The 17,027-nt window shown below is 51.8% G+C and overlaps 2 protein-coding genes across 2 annotated transcripts in view; both read right to left on the bottom strand.

The window, feature by feature from the left end:
• The window catches only part of LOC135576924 (integrin alpha-L-like), a 25,009-nt gene extending 22,916 nt beyond the window's left edge, over positions 1–2,093 (bottom strand). The window contains exon 1 of the mRNA XM_065044266.1: positions 2,060–2,093. Coding sequence (XP_064900338.1) covers positions 2,060–2,093 — 34 coding nt within the window. The remainder of the gene's footprint in view (positions 1–2,059) is intronic.
• Positions 2,041–16,548, bottom strand: LOC110356149 (integrin alpha-L-like). Its single transcript, XM_065044288.1, has 10 exons — positions 16,390–16,548; positions 14,528–14,636; positions 13,582–13,670; positions 12,279–12,337; positions 11,943–12,057; positions 11,183–11,313; positions 10,013–10,158; positions 6,170–6,314; positions 3,458–3,603; positions 2,041–2,140 (listed from the first exon to the last, which is right to left on the bottom strand). The coding sequence occupies exons 1-10, from the start codon at positions 16,442–16,444 to the stop codon at positions 2,131–2,133; spliced, it is 1,005 nt and encodes a 334-aa protein (XP_064900360.1). The 5' UTR covers positions 16,445–16,548; the 3' UTR covers positions 2,041–2,130.
• Between the last annotated feature and the right edge of the window lie 479 nt (positions 16,549–17,027).

Genomic DNA, 17,027 nt, shown 5'->3' with positions numbered 1-17,027 from the left:
ACAATTTCAGGTTTTAAGCCCCAAAATTCTGTAATTTAGGAGGTTTAAAACCCCCAAATTTCAGGTTTTTCATCCCCCAAAACTCCATGTTTTTAAGCCCAAAATTCCACTTTTTAACCCCCAAATTCCAGGCTTTTAACCCCAAAATTCCACGTTTTAACCCCCAATATTCCACAATTTTGGGTATTTAACCCCCAAAATCCCAGTTTTTCACCCCAAATTCCTAGTTTTTAAACCCCAAAATTCCAGTTTTTAAACCCCCCAAATTCCATGTTTTTAACCCCAAAATCCAGTTTTTCAACCCCAAATTTCCACCATTTTTGGTATTTAACCCCCAAAATCCCAGTTTTTAACCCCAAAATCCCAGTTTTTAACCCAAAATTCCATGATTTTAACCCCCAATATTCAACAATTTTGGTATTTAACCCCAAAATCCAGTTTTTAACCCCAAAAATTCCAATTTTTGACCCAAAATCCCATTTTTTTAACCCCAAAATCCCATTTTTTAACCCCAAAATTCCATGTTTTTAACCCCAAAATTCCAGGTTTTAACCCCAAAATCCCATGTTTTAAACCCCCAAAATCCCTGTTTTTAACCCAAAAATCAACGTTTTTAACCCCAAAATTCCAGTTTTTTAACCCCAAAACTCAAAGTTTTTAACCCTAAAATTCCATCTTTTAACCCCCCAAAATTCTATGCTTTTAACCCCCAAAATCCCCATTTTTAACCCCAAAATCCCAGTTTAACCCCAAATTCCATGTTTTAACCCCAAAATCCCACTCTGTGAACCCCCAAATCCCAGTTTAACCCCAAATTCCATGTTTTAACCCAAAATCCCACTCTGTAAACCCCCAAATCCCAGTTTAACCCCAAATTCCATGTTTTAACCCCAAAATCCCAGTTGATAAACCCCCAAATCCCAGTTTAACCCCAAATTCCATGTTTTAACCCCAAAATCCCACTCTGTGAACCCCCAAATCCCAGTTTAACCCCAAATTCCATGTTTTAACCCCAAAATCCCAGTTTATAAACCCCCAAATCCCAGTTTAACCCCAAATTCCATGTTTTAACCCCAAAATCCCAATTGATAAACCCCCAAAATCCCAGTTTAACCCCAAATTCCATGTTTTAACCCAAAATCCCAGTTGATAAACCCCCAAAATCCATTTTTTTTCCCCAAAATTCCAGGTTTTTTAACCCCAAAAATTCCAGTTTTTTAAGCCCCAAAATGCCAGTTTTTAAACCCCCAAAATCCTGTTTTTAACCCCAAAAATCAACGTTTTTAATCCCAAAATTCCAGTTTTTTAACCCCAAAACTCAAAGTTTTTAACCCTAAAATTCCATCTTTTAACCCCCCAAAATTCTATGTTTTTAACCCCCAAAATCCCCGTTTTTAACCCCAAAATCCCAGTTTAACCCCAAAATCCATGTTTTAACCCTAAAATCCCAGTTGATAAACCCCAAAATCCCAGTTTTTAACCCCAAAATCCCAGTTTATAAACCCCCAAATCCCAGTTTAACCCCAAATTCCATGTTTTAACCCCAAAATCCCAGTTGATAAACCCCCAAATCCCAGTTTAACCCCAAATTCCATGTTTTAACCCCAAAATCCCACTCTGTGAACCCCCAAATCCCAGTTTAACCCCAAATTCCACGTTTTAACCCCAAAATCCCAGTTGATAAACCCCCAAATCCCAGTTTAACCCCAAATTCCATGTTTTAACCCCAAAATCCCAGTTGATAAACCCCAAAATCCCATTTTTTTTCCCCAAAATTCCAGGTTTTTTAACCCCAAAAATTCCAGTTTTTTAAGCCCCAAAATGCCAGTTTTTAAACCCCCAAAATCCCTGTTTTTAACCCCAAAAATCCCAGTTTTAAACCCCAAATTTCCAGGGTTTTAACCCCCGAATTTTAGTTTTTCAACCCCCAAAATCCCACTTTTTTCCCCCCCCAAACCCCCCAAATTCCCCATTTCCCCCCCAAAACTGCCCCAATTTAACCCCCCAACCCCCCAATCTCGCTCCCCCCCCCAAAAAACCCCAAAATCGGCCTTTTTGCCCCCAAATCTCACGTTGACGACGCCGACGCTCATCCCGCTGCCGCTCAGCTCCAGGTGGAACCGGTTCCAGTCACTCGTGCCTGAGTTGGGCAAATAAAAAAGGGGGAATTGTGGCCAAACCAGGGGGGGAAATGGGGAATTTGGGGGGTTTGGGGCTAAAATTGTGGAATATTGGGGTTAAAAACATGGAATTTTGGGGGATAAAACCATGGAATTTGGGGGTTTAAAACATGGGATTTTGGGGTTAAAAACTGGGATTTTGGGTATTAAAAACCTGGGATTTGGGGGTTAAAAACATGGAATTTTGGGGTTAAAAACATGGAATTTTGGGGGATAAAGCCATGGAATTTGGGGGGTTTAAAACATGGGATTTTGGGGTTAAAAACTGGGATTTTCGGGGATAAATACCAAAAATGATGGAATATTGGGGGTTAAAACATGGAATTTTGGGGTTAAAAACATAGAATTTTGGGGGTATAAAAAACATGGGATTTTGGGTTAAAAACTGGGATTTTGGGGCTAAAAACTGGGATTTTGGGGGTTAAAAACCAAAAATTGTGGAAATTTGGGGGTTAAAAAACTGGGATTTTGGGGTTAAAAACCCTGGGATTTTGGGGTTAGAAAACTGGAACAAAAAAGGGGGAATTGTGGCCAAACCAAGGGGGGAAATGGGGCAAAACGGGGCCAAAAAGGGCAATTTTGGGGGTGGATTTTGGGGGTTAAAGAGCCAGAATGGTGGAAATTTGGGGGTTAAAAAACTGGGAGTTTGGGGGTGAAAACTGGGAGTTTGGGGGTTAAAAATATGGAATTTTGTGGGGTTAAAAATTGGGATTTTGGGGTTAAAACCTGGGATTTTGGGGGTTAAAAACCTGGAATTTTGGGGTTAGAAACTGGGATTTTGGGGGTTTAAAACCTGGGAGTTTGGGGTTAAAACCTGGGATTTTGGGGTTAAAAACTGGGATTTTGGGGTTTAAAACATGGGATTTTGGGGTTAGAAACTGGGATTTTGGGGGTTAGAAACTGGGATTTTGGGGTTAAAAAAGTGGAATTTGGGGGGTTTAGAAACTGGAATTTTGGGGTTAAAAACATGGAATTTTGGGGGTTTAAAACATGGGATTTTGGGGTTAAAAACATGGAATTTTGGGGTTAAAAACATGGAATTTTGGGGGTTAAAAGCTGGGATTTTGGGGGTTAAAACCACAGAATTTTGGGGTTAAAAATGTGGAATTTTGGGGGTTAAAAACCAAAAATGGTGGAAATTTGGGGGTTAAAACCCCTGGAATTTTGGGGTTAAAAACTGGAACAAAAAAGGGGAATTGTGGCCAAACCAAGGGGGGAAATGGGGCAAAACGGGGCCAATAAGGGCAATTTTGGGGGTGGATTTTGGGGTGAAAAACCTTCGATGCCGTAAATCTTGTCCTGGAGCTCGTGGAACAGCCCCCGGAGGCGCTCGAATCCGTCCAGCACCCGCACGAATCCGGCGCCCGAGGCGAATTGGCTCAAGTAGCCGCGCGGTGTCCGGGCTGTTGAAGTTGTGGCCGATCTGGGGAAATTTGGGTGGGAAAAGGGGGTTTTGGGGCATTGGTGAAATCCCAGTTTCAGCCCAATTTCACCCAAAATTCGCCCCAAAATTCACCCAGATTTTGTCCAAAATTCGCCCAAAATTCGCCCAAAATTCACCCAAAATTCATCCAAATTTCACCCTAATTTCACCCAAATTTCACCCAAAATTCACCCAAAATTCAGCCCAAAATTCACTCAGATTTTATCCGAAATTCACCCAAAATTCACCCAAAATTCACCACAAATTCACCCAAAATTCATCACAAATCCACCCAAAATTCACCCAAAATTCACCCCAAAATTCATCCAAATTTCACCCTAATTTCACGCAAATTTCACCCAAAATTCACCCAAAATTCACCCAAAATTCAGCCCAAAATTCACTCAGATTTTGTCCGAAATTCACCCAAAATTCACCCAAAATTCACCACAAATTCACCACAAATTCATCACAAATCCACCCAAATTTCACCCAAAATTCACCCCAAAATTCACCACAAAATTCACCCAGATTTTGTCCAAAATTCACCACAAATTCACCACAAATTCACCACAAATATCATCACAAATTCACCCAAATTTCACCCTAATTTATCCCAAAATTCACCCAGATTTTGTCCAAAATTCACCCAAAATTCACCACAAATTCACCCAAAATTCACCCCAAATTTCACCCAAATTCACCCCAAAATTCACCCAGATTTTGTCCAAAATTCACCCAAAATTCACCACAAATCCACCCAAAATTCACCCCAAAATTCACCCCAAAATTCACCCCAAAATTCACCCAGATTTTGTCCCAATTTTTTCCCAATTTTGTCCCAATTTTGCCCCAATTTCACCCAAAATCCACCCAAAATCCACTCAAAATCCACCCCAAAATTCACCCAGATTTTGTCCAAGATTCGCCCCAAATTTCGTCCCAAATTCACCCAGATTTCACTCAAATTTTCAAATTTCACCCAAGTTTGCCCAAATTTCACTCAAAATTCATCCGGATTTCACCCAGATTTTGTCCAAATTACATCCAAAATTCACCCAAGTTTTGCCCAAATTTCACTGAAATTTCACCCAGATTTCACCCAAATTTTGCCCAAAACTCAACCATAATTCACCCAGATTTTGCCCAAATTTCATCCAAATTTCAATTAGATTTTGCCCACAATTCACCCAAATTTCACCCAGATTTTGTCCAAATATCACCCAGATTTCACACAAATTTCATCCAAAATTCACGCAGATTTCACTCAAATTCCACCCAGATTTCACCCAAATTCCACCAAGATTTCACTCAATATTCACCCAAATTTCACCCAAAATTCACCCAGATTTCACCCAGATTTCATCCAAATTTCACCCAAATTTCACCCAAATTTTGGCCCAATTTCGACCAAATTTCACCCAAATTTTGCCCAAATTTCACCCAAATTTCACCCAAATTTCACCCAGATTTCACCCAGATTTCACCCAGATTTTGGCCCAATTTTGACCAAATTTCACCCAAATTTCACCCAAATTTTGCCCAAATTTTGCCCAAATTTCACCCAGATTTCATCCAAATTTCACCCAAATTTCACCCAAATTTTGGCCCAATTTCGACCAAATTTCACCCAAATTTTGCCCAAATTTCACCCAAATTTCACCCAAATTTCGCCCATATTTCACCCAGATTTGATCCAAATTTCACCCAAATTTCGGCCCAATTTTGGCCCAATTTCGACCAAATTTCGACCAAATTTTGCCCAAAATTCGCCCAAATTTTGCCCCAATTTCGGCCCAATTTCGACCAAATTTCGCCCAAATTTCACCCAAATTTCACCCAGATTTCACCCAGATTTCACCCAAATTTCGGCCCAATTTCGACCAAATTTCACCCAAATTTCAACCAAATTTTGCCCAAATTTTGCCCAAATTTCACCCAGATTTCATCCAAATTTCACCCAAATTTCACCCAAATTTTGGCCCAATTTCACCCAAATTTCACCCAAATTTCGCCCAAATTTCACCCAGATTTCATCAAAATTTCACCCAAATTTCGGCCCAATTTTGGCCCAATTTCGACCAAATTTCGACCAAATTTCAACCAAATTTTGCCCAAATTTTGCCCAAATTTCACCCAGATTTCATCCAAATTTCACCCAAATTTCACCCAAATTTTGGCCCAATTTCACCCAAATTTCGCCCAAATTTCGCCCAAATTTCACCCAGATTTCATCCAAATTTCACCCAAATTTCGGCCCAATTTTGGCCCAATTTCGACCAAATTTCGACCAAATTTCACCCAAATTTCACCCAAATTTCACCCAAATTTCGCCCAAATTTCGCCCAGATTTCACCCAGATTTCATCCAAATTTCACCCAAATTTCGGCCCAATTTTGGCCCAATTTAAACCAAATTTCGACCAAATTTCGACCAAATTTCACCCAAATTTCACCCAAATTTTGCCCCAATTTCGCCCCAATTTCGCCCAAATTTCACCCAATTTTCACCCAAATTTCGCCCAAATTCCGCCCCCACTCAGAGCCCCGGGCGCTGATTGGCTGACCCCGATGACGTAGCGGATGACGTCACGCTCCTCGGCGTCGCGCACGCCGCCCGTGTCGCTGTCGGTGGCGTCGCCGTCCGTGACGATGATGAGGACGCGTCGGGCGCCGGGACGCGAACCCGCGGCCTCCGAGAACGTCTGGTGCCTGCCAATGGGGCACTTATGGGGCAGGCTATGGGGCAGGCTATGGGGCAGGGCCTGGGGTCGCTATGGGTGAGATATGGGGTGGTTATGGGTCAATATGGGGCAGTTATAGGGGGGTTATTGGGCAATCATGGGTCAACGTCAACCAACTCAACGCCATCGATTTGGGCACAAAAAACGGCCAAAAACTATGGGATTTGGGGCACTTATGGGGCAGGCTATGGGGCAGGGTGTGGGGCAGGGCCTGGGGTCGCTATGGGTGAGATATGGGGCGGTTATGGGTCAATATGGGGCAGTTAAAGGGTGGTTATTGGGCAATCATGGGTCAACGTCAACCAACTCAACGCCATCGATTTGGGCACAAAAAACGGCCAAAAACTATGGGATTTTGGGCACTTATGGGGCAGGCTATGGGGCAGGCTATGGGGCAGGGTCTGGGGTCGCTATGGGTGAGATATGGGGTGGTTATGGGTCAATATGGGGCAGTTATAGGGTGGTTATTGGGCGATTACGGATCAACGTCAACCAACTCAACGTCATCAATTTCGGCACGAAAAGGGGGAAAAATGGCCTAAAACTATGGGATTTGGGGCACTTATGGGGCAGGCTATGGGGCAGGGGGTGGGGCAAGGCCTGGGGTCGCTATGGGTGAGATATGGGGTGGTTATGGGTCAATATGGGGCAGTTATAGGGTGGTTATTGGGTGATTACGGATCAACGTCAACCAACTCAACATCATCAATTTGGGCACGAAAAGGGGGAAAAATGGCCTAAAACTATGGGATTTGGGGCACTTATGGGGCAGGCTATGGGGCAGGGGGTGGGGCAAGGCCTGGGGTCGCTATGGGTGAGATATGGGGTGGTTATGGGTCAATATGGGGTGGTTATGGGTCAATATGGGGCAGTTATAGGGTGGTTATTGGGCAATCGTGGGTCAACGTCAACCAACTCAACCTCATCAATTTGGGCACGAAAAGGGGGAAAAATGGCCTAAAACTATGGGATTTGGGGCACTTATGGGGCAGGCTATGGGGCAGGGGGTGGGGCAGGGCCTGGGGTCGCTATGGGTGAGATATGGGGCGGTTATGGGTCAATATGGGGCAGTTATAGGGTGGTTATTGGGTGATTACGGATCAACGTCAACCAACTCAACCTCATCAATTTGAACACAAATAGGCCAATAAATGGCTGAAAAACACTGGATTTTGGGTACTTATGGGGCAGGGTATGGGGCAGGCTATGGGGCAGGGCCTGGGGTCACTATGGGTGAGATATGGGGTGGTTATGGGTCAATATGGGGCAGTTCTAGGGGGGTTATTGGGCAATCATGGGTCAACGTCAACCAACTCAACCTCATCAATTTGGGCACGAAAAGGTGGAAAAATGGCCTAAAACTATGGGATTTGGGGCACTTATGGGGCAGGCTATGGGGCAGGGCGTGGGGCAGGGCCTGGGGTCGCTATGGGTGAGATATGGGGTGGTTATGGGTCAATATGGGGTGGTTATGGGTCAATATGGGGCAGTTATAGGGGGGTTATTGGGCAATCATGGGTCAACGTCAACCAACTCAACCTCATCAATTTGGGCACGAAAAGGGGGAAAAATGGCCTAAAACTATGGGATTTGGGGCACTTATGGGGCAGGCTATGGGGCAGGGGGTGGGGCAAGGCCTGGGGTCGCTATGGGTGAGATATGGGGCGGTTATGGGTCAATATGGGGCAGTTATAGGGTGGTTATTGGGCAATCATGGGTCAACACCAACCGACTCAACCTCATCGATTTGGGCACAAAGAGGCCAAGAAATGGCTGAAAAACACTGGATTTTGGGCACTTATGGGGCAGGCTATGGGGCAGGCTATGGGGCAGGGCCTGGGGTCGCTATGGGTGAGATATGGGGTGGTTATGGGTCAATATGGGGCAGTTATAGGGGGGTTATTGGGCAATCATGGGTCAACGTCAACCAACTCAACGCCATCGATTTGGGCACAAAAAACGGCCAAAAACTATGGGATTTGGGGCACTTATGGGGCAGGCTATGGGGCAGGGGGTGGGGCAGGGCCTGGGGTCGCTATGGGTGAGATATGGGGCGGTTATGGGTCAATATGGGGCAGTTATAGGTTGGTTATTGGGTGATTACGGATCAACGTCAACCAACTCAACCTCATCAATTTGAACACAAATAGGCCAATAAATGGCTGAAAAACACTGGATTTTGGGTACTTATGGGGCAGGGTATGGGGCAGGCTATGGGGCAGGGCCTGGGGTCACTATGGGTGAGATATGGGGCGGTTATGGGTCAATATGGGGAAGTTATAGGGTGGTTATTGGGCAATCGTGGGTCAACGTCAACCAACTCAACGCCATCGATTTGGGCACAAAAAATGGCCAAAAACTATGGGATTTTGGGCACTTATGGGGCAGGCTATGGGGCAGGGCGTGGGGCAGGGCCTGGGGTCGCTATGGGTGAGATATGGGGTGGTTATGGGTCAATATGGGGCAGTTATAGGGTGGTTATTGGGCAATCATGGGTCAACGTCAACCAACTCAACGTCATCAATTTGGGCATGAAAAGGGGGAAAAATGGCCAAAAACTATGGGATTTGGGGCACTTATGGGGCAGGTTATGGGGCAGAGGGGTGGGGCAGGGCCTGGGGTCGCTATGGGTGAGATATGGGGTGGTTATGGGTCAATATGGGGTGGTTATGGGTCAATATGGGGCAGTTATAGGGTGGTTATTGGGCAATCGTGGGTCAACGTCAACCAACTCAACGCCATCAATTTGGGCACAAAAAACGGCCAAAAACTATGGGATTTGGGGCACTTATGGGGCAGGCTATGGGGCAGGGGGTGGGGCAAGGCCTGGGGTCGCTATGGGTGAGATATGGGGCGGTTATGGGTCAATATGGGGCAGTTATGGGGTGGTTATTGAGCAATCATGGGTCAACGTCAACCAACTCAACCTCATCAATTTGGGCACGAAAAGGGGGAAAAATGGCCTAAAACTATGGGATTTGGGGCACTTATGGGGCAGGCTATGGGGCAGGGGGTGGGGCAGGGCCTGGGGTCGCTATGGGTGAGATATGGGGCGGTTATGGGTCAATATGGGGTGGTTATGGGTCAATATGGGGCAGTTATAGGGTGGTTATTGGGCAATCATGGGTCAACGTCAACCAACTCAACCTCTTCAATTTGGGCACAAAGAGGCCAAGAAATGGCTGAAAACCACTAGATTTTGGGCACTTATGGGGCAGGCTATGGGGCAGGCTATGGGGCAGGGCCTGGGGTCGCTATGGGTGAGATATGGGGTGGTTATGGGTCAATATGGGGCAGTTATAGGGTGGTTATTGGGCAATCATGGGTCAACGTCAACCAACTCAACCTCATCATTTGGGCACAAAGAGGCCAAGAAATGGCTGAAAAACCCCAGATTTTGGGTACTTATGGGGCAGGTTATGGGGCAGGGGGGTGGGGCAGGTTATAGGGGATGCTCTGAGGTCTCCATGGGGTGGTTATGGGTCAATATGGGTCAATTATAGGTCAGTATCAACCACCTCAACCTCATCGATTTGGGCCCCAAGAGGCCAAAAAATGGCCGAAAAACGCCAGATTTGGGGCACTTATGGGGCAGGTTATGGGGCAGGTTATGGGGCAGGGTCAGGGGTCCCTATAGGGTGCTTATGGGGTATCTATGGGTCTCACACGACGTATTTGATGGCTGTAAATGTGTCCGTCAGGCCCCCCAGCTGCATCAGCCCCTTAAGTAGGTCCCGGGGGCGGGGCCAAGCGGCGTAATCGGCCAATGAGAAACAGGGTTGGATGTCGCTGGAGAACTGGACGGCGGCGAACTGGGACATATGGATTCTATAGGGTCTATAAGGCCTATAGGGGCCCTGGAGCCCTTTCCCCACACCCTCCTGGGTCCTCCTCCCGAACTCCTGGGTCCCTCCCGAACTCCTGGGTCCCTCCCGAACTCCTGGGTCCCCTCCTGAACTCCTGGGTCCCCTCCCGAACTCCTGGGTCCCTCCCGAACTCCTGGGTCCCTCCCGAACTCCTGGGTCCCCTCCCGAACTCCTGGGTCCCTCCCAATCTTCTATAACCCCATTATAGCCCTTCCCCACACCCCATAGCTCCTCCCCAACCCCATATAATCCATTATAGCCCAGTTCATCCCAGTCCATCCCAGTATAACCCAGTGTCTCCCAGTCCCTCCCAGTATAACCCAGTGTCTCCCAGTCCCTCCCAGTTCCCCCCAGTTCCTCCCAGTATATCCCAGTCCCTCCCAGTTACCTCCCAGTATAACCCAGTGGCTCCAACTTCCCTCCCAGTATCTCCCAGTGCCTCCCAGTCCCTCCCAGTTCCCTCCCATTCCATCCCAGTATAGCCCAGTATAACCCAGTTACTCCCAGTTCCTCCCAGTCCCTCCCAGTTCATCTCATATCTCCCAGTGTCTCCCAGTTCCCTCACAGGATCTCCCAGTATAACCCGGTTCCCTCCCAGTCCCTCCCAGTATCTCCCAGTCCCTCCCAGTATAACCCAGTGGCTCCAACTCCCCTCCCAGTCCCCCCCAGTCCCTTCCAGTATAACCCAGTTCATCCCAGTCCATCCCAGTCCCCCATAATCCCCTCCCAGTTCACTCCCAGTCCCCTCCCAGTCAATCCCAGTTCACTCCCAGTCCCTCCCAGTATAACCCAGTGGCTCCAACTCCCCTCCCAGTGCCCCCCAGTATAACCCAGTTCATCCCAGTCCATCCCAGTCCCCCACAATCCCCTCCCGGTCCCTCCCAGTCCCTCCCAGTTCACTCCCAGTCCCCTCCCAGTCAATCCCAGTTCACTCCCAGTCCCTCCCAGTATAACCCAGTCCCCCCAGTACCCGGATGCTGCTGTTCTCCAGTTTCTCCATCACGTCCACCATGAAGTCCCGGATGGCCCCGAACTGGGCGGGGCTCATGCTGGACGAGCCGTCGAATAGGAACACGAGATCCACCAGCCCCCGCTGGCAGCCTATCAGGAGCGAGGGGTGGGGCCAATGAAGGGGCGGGGCCAACCCGGCGGCCAATGGCGTTGGCCAACGGTTGGGTGGTCAACTAGGGAGGGCGTCATGGCCGCCGTAGTCATGTGACCATCCCAGTCCCTCCCAGTTCATCCCAGCCTATCAGAGACAAGGGGTGTGGCCAATGAAGGGGCGGGGCCAACCCAGCAGCCAATGGCGTTGGCCAATGGTTGGGTGGTCAACTGGGAGAGTATCATGGCCGCCGTAGTCATGTGACCATCCAAGTCCCTCCCAGTCCCTCCCAGTTCATCCCAGCCTATCAGAGACAAGGGGTGTGGCCAATTAAGGGGCGGGGCCAACCCAGCGGCCAATGGCGTTGGCCAACGGTTGGGTGGTCAACTGAGGAGGGCGTCATGGCCGCCGTGGTCATGTGACCATCCCAGTCCCTCCCAATTTATCCAGTCCCTCCCAGCCTATCAGAGACAGGGGGCAGGGCCAATCAGGGGGTGGGGCCAACCCAGCAACCAATGGCATTGGCCAACAGTTGGGTGGTCAACTGGGGAAGGTGTCATGGCCGCCATGGTCACGTGACCATCCAGGAACTGGGAGGGACTGGGAGGGACTGAGGGGCGTGTCCTACCCTGGTATCCGGGTTGGAGGCTCCTGATTGGCCGCAGCTCTTGTCCAATCAGGACGCAGATCCCACTGGTCTGGACATTCCGGTCGCAAGGACGGGACCAACCGGGACCGCAGGCCTGGGGGCGGGGCCAGCGTGGGGCGTGGCCAGCGTGGGGCGGGGCCAAGGGGTCCTCCCGGACTCCTGGGTCCCCTCCCAGTATAACCCGAACGCCTGGGTCCCCTCCCCGAATGCCTGGGTCCCCCCCTGAACAAGGGAGTTGGGTCAATGGGGCGGGGGGAACTGGGAGGGACTGGGGGCGTGGTCAGGGGGTGTGGCCAATGGGGGGGCGTGGCTTACGATGACGTCACGGCCCCAGTGGGTCAGCGCCATCCCCAGGTTGGTGCGGGTGACATTGGCTGTGGGGGGAGGGGTCACGGGTCACGTGACCAGCCCAGTGACCCCCAGTATAAACCAGTTCCCTCCCAGTTCCTCCCAGTATATCCCAGTATACCCCACTATAACCAGTATAGCCCAGTATAATCCGGTACAACCCCGTATGACCCAGTATAACCCAGTATACCCCAGTACAACCCAGTACACCCCAGTACAACCCAGTACAACCCAGTACAACCCAGTACAACCCAGTACAACCCAGTATGACCCAATATACCCCAGTACAACCCAGTATCTCCCAGTTCATCCCAGTCTAACCCAGTATCTCCCCGTATAACCCAGTCTAACCAGTCCCTCCCAGTATAACCAGTACAACCCAGTACAGCCCAGTCTCCCCAGTATAACCAGTCTAACCCAGTACAACCCAGTACATCCCAGTATACCCAGTATGACCAGTCTCCCCAGTATGTCCCAGTATAACCAGTATGACTGATATGCCCCAGTATGACCAGTATGTCCCAGTATGACCCAGTATGACCCAGTATGTCCCAGTATGACCAGTACGACCCAGTACATCCCAGTATAACCAGTATGACCAGTCTCCCCAGTATGTCCCAGTAAAACCAGTATGACTGATATGTCCCAGTATGACCAGTATGTCCCAGTATGACCCAGTATGACCCAGTATGACCAGTACGTCCCAGTATGACCAGTACGTCCCAGTATGACCAGTATGACCCAGTATGACCCAGTATGACCCAGTATGACCAGTCTCCCCAGTATGTCCCAGTATAACCAGTATGACTGATATGTCCCAGTATGACCAGTATGTCCCAGTATGACCCAGTATGTCCCAGTATGACCCAGTATGTCCCAGTATGACCCAGTATGACCCAGTATGACCCAGTATGACCCAGTATGTTCCAGTATACCCAGTATGACCAGTATGACCGATATGTCCCAGTATGACCAGTATGTCCCAGTATGACCCAGTATGTTCCAGTATGACCAGTACGACCAGTATGTCCCAGTATGACCAGTATGTCCCAGTATGACCCAGTACGACCAGTATGTCCCAGTATGACCAGTATGTCCCAGTATGACCCAGTACGTCCCAGTATGACCAGTATGACCCAGTATGACCCAGTATGACCCAGTACGACCCAGTATGACCCAGTATGACCCAGTACGTCCCAGTATGACCCAGTACGTCCCAGTACGTCCCAGTATGACCCAGTACGTCCCAGTATGACCCAGTATGACCCACCGTCCAGCTCCACCTCCCGACAGTCTCCGTGTTCCACGTGGCACGAGAACAATCGACCCCCCGGCCCCACGGGGGCCCCGACCAGCAGCCTGGGGGAGGGGCAGGGACCCAGGCGTCCGGGAGGGGACCCAGGCGTCCGGGACCCAGAACCCAATGGGGACCCAGAACCCAATGGGGACCCACAGCCCAATGGGGACCCAGGAGTTCGGGGCCCATAACCCAAACCAGACCTATAACCCAAAGGGGACCCACATCCCCAAGTGGACCCAGGCGTCCGGGACCCATAACCCCAAGGGGACCCACAACCCAATGGGGACCCAGGCATCCGGGACCCATAACCCAAAGGGGACCCAGGCGTCCGGGACCCATAACCCAAAGGGGACCCATAACCCCAAGGGGACCCAGGCGTCCGGGACCCATAACCCAAACGGGACCCATAACCCCAAGGGGACTCATAACCCAAAGGGGACCCAGGCATCCGGGACCCATAACCCAAAGGGGACCCAGGCGTCCGGGACCCATAACCCAAAGGGGACCCAGGCGTCCGGGACCCATAACCCAAAGGGGACCCATAACCCAAAGGGGACCCAGGCGTCCGGGACCCACAACCCAAAGGGGATCCATAACCCCAAGGGGACCCACAACCCAAGTGGGACCCATAACCCAAAGGGGACCCACAACCCAATGGGGACCCAGGCGTCCGGGACCCATAACCCAAAGGGGACCCAGGCGTCCGGGACCCATAACCCAAAGGGGACCCATAACCCCAAGGGGACCCACAACCCAAGTGGGACCCAGGCGTCCGGGACTCATAACCCAAAGGGGATCCATAACCCCAAGTGGGACCCACAACCCAATGGGGACCCAGGCGTCTGGGAGGGGACCCAGGCGTCCGGGCCCCATAACCCCCAGGGGACCCAGGCGTCCGGGCCCCCCCCCGTCGCACCGGTCGTCCTGGAGCCGCAGCACTTGGTGCCCGAAGCTGCTGCTGCCGCTGTGGGTCAGGACCCGATATGGGGCCGGGTGGATGTTGAACGCCCCGCTATGGGGCAGCGCTATGGGGCACAGAGGTCATGGGGGTGAACCCAGGCGTCCGGGAGGACCCAGGAGTGCCCCAATGGACCCAGCAGTGCGGGAGGGGGGACCCAGGAGTGCCCCAATGGACCCGGGAGTGCGGGAGGAGGGACCCAGGAGTGCCCCAATGTATCCAGGAGTGTGGGAGGGGGGACCCAGGAGTGCGGGAGGGGGGACCCAGGAGTGCCCCGATGGACGCGGGAGTGCGGGAGGAGGGACCCAGGAGTGCCCCAATGTATCCAGGAGTGTGGGAGGAGGGACCCAGGAGTGCGGGAGGAGGGACCCAGGAGTGCAGGAGGAGGGACCCAGGAGTGCAGGAGGAGGGACCCAGGAGTGCAGGAGGAGGGACCCAGGAGAGCCCCAATGGACCCAGGAGTGCGGGAGGGGGGACCCAGGAGTGCGGGAGGGGGGACCCAGGAGAGCCGCAATGGACCCGGGAGTGTGGGAGGAGGGACCCAGGAGTGCCCCAATGTACCCAGGAGTGTGGGGGGGGGACCCAGGAGTGCGGGAGGGGGGACCCAGGAGTGCCCCAATGGACCCGGGAGTGCGGGAGGGGGGACCCAGGAGTGCCCCAATGGACTCAGGAGTGTGGGAGGGGGGACCCAGGAGTGCCCCAATGGACCCAGGAGTGCGGGAGGAGGGACCCAGGAGTGCCCCAATGTACCCAGGAGTGTGGGAGGGGGGACCCAGGAGTGCCCCAATGGACCCAGGAGTGCGGGAGGGGGGACCCAGGAGTGCGGGAGGGGGGACCCAGGAGTGCCCCAATGGACCCAGGAGTGCGGGAGGAGGGACCCAGGAGAGCCCCAATGGACCCAGGAGTGTGGGAGGAGGGACCCAGGAGTGCCCCAATGGACCCAGGAGTGCGGGTTGGGGCGGGGGCGGGGAAGGAACTCCATCACTCAAAGGGGACCCAGGAGTGCGGGTGATAACCTCGCCTCTCCCACTTCCTTCCCTATATCGTGGGAAAGGGGACCCAGGCGTCCGGGAGGGACCCAGGAGTGCGGGAGAGGGGACCCAGGAGTTCAGGGGGGTTCCGGGAGTTCGGGGGGGGGACCCAGGAGTTGGGGAGGGGGACCCAGGAGTGCCCCAATGGACCTAGGAGTTCCGGGAGGGACCCAGGAGTTCGGGAGGGGGACCCAGGAGTGCCCCAATAGACCTAGGAGTTCAGGGGGGACCCAGGAGTTCGGGAGGGGGACCCAGGAGTGCCCCAATGGACCTAGGAGTTCAGGGGGGACCCAAGAGTTGGGGAGGGGGACCCAGGAGTGCCCCAATGGACCTAGGAGTTCAGGGGGGACCCAGGAGTTCGGGAGGGGGACCCAGGAGTGCCCCAATGGACCTAGGAGTTCAGGGGGGACCCAGGAGTTCGGGAGGGGGACCCAGGAGTTCCGGGAGGGACCCAGGAGTGCGGGAGAGGGACCCAGGAGTGCGGGAGAGGGACCCAGGAGTGCCCCAATGGACCCAGGAGTTCGGGGAAGGACCCAAGAGTACCCCAATGGACCCAGGAGTTCAGGAGGGACCCAGGAGTGCCCCAATGGACCTAGGAGTTCCGGGAGGGACCCAGGAGTGCGGGAGCGGGACCCAGGAGTTCCGGGAGGGACCCAGGAGTGCCCCAATGGACCCAGGAGTTTGTGGGGGACCCAGGAGTTCGGGGAAGGACCCAAGAGTACCCCAATGGACCCAGGAGTTCAGAAGGGGACCCAGGTGTCCAGGAAGGGACCCAGGCGTCCCCCGTACCCGCCATGAGGGCCGCGATGACACCGATGACACCGACGCCACCCGAGGCCGACATCTTGTCACCCCAAAACTCCCCTCCCCCGCTTCCTTCCTCCTCCCGCCACCCGCCGGGGACCCAGGCGTCCGGGAGGGACCCAGGCGTTCGGGCCACGCCCAGTGCCCCGGGGATGGTGGTTGGGGCGGAAACTGGGGCGTTAATTAGGTGGAGATGCCCTTAATTAGGTGGAGATGGCGTTAATGAGGCGCAGATGCCGTTAATTAGGTGGAGACGCCGTTAATTAGGTAGAGAAAGGGTTAATGAGGAAGAGATCCCATTAATGAGGTAGAGAGGTCATTAACAAGGTAGAGAGACCATTAATTAGGTAGAGACACTGTTAATGAGATAGAGCTGCCATTAACGAGGTAGAGAGACCATTAATTAGGTAGAGACACCATTAATTAGGCAGAGATGCTGTTAATGAGGTAGGGACGCCATTAACGAGGTAGAGGTGCCGTTAATTAGGCACAGAGACCGTTAATTAGGCACAGAGGCCATTAATTAGGTAGAGACACTGTTGATGAGGTAGAGAGATCATTAATTAGGTAGAGAGGTCATTAACGAGGTAGAGACGCCGTTAATTAGGTAGAGACGCCGTTAA

The sequence above is a fragment of the Columba livia genome, chromosome 35, assembly GCF_036013475.1.
Source record: "Columba livia isolate bColLiv1 breed racing homer chromosome 35, bColLiv1.pat.W.v2, whole genome shotgun sequence".
NCBI classification, from domain to species: Eukaryota; Metazoa; Chordata; class Aves; order Columbiformes; family Columbidae; genus Columba; species Columba livia.
The sequence above is the reverse complement of the archived record's forward strand: the minus strand, read 5'-3'. Positions and strand labels throughout refer to the sequence as shown.

Excerpts from the sequence above, each read along its gene's own strand:
- LOC110356149 (XM_065044288.1), bottom strand. The coding sequence starts at position 16,444 with ATGTCGGCCTCGGGTGGCGTCGGTGTCATCGGTGTCATCGCGGCCCTC. Across the intron at positions 14,637-16,389 it reads CATCGCGGCCCTCATGGCGG|CGCTGCCCCATAGCGGGGCG; the intron begins GTACGGGGGACG and ends TGTGCCCCATAG. Across the intron at positions 6,315-10,012 it reads ACAGCCATCAAATACGTCGT|GCACCAGACGTTCTCGGAGG; the intron begins GTGAGACCCATA and ends CCCCATTGGCAG.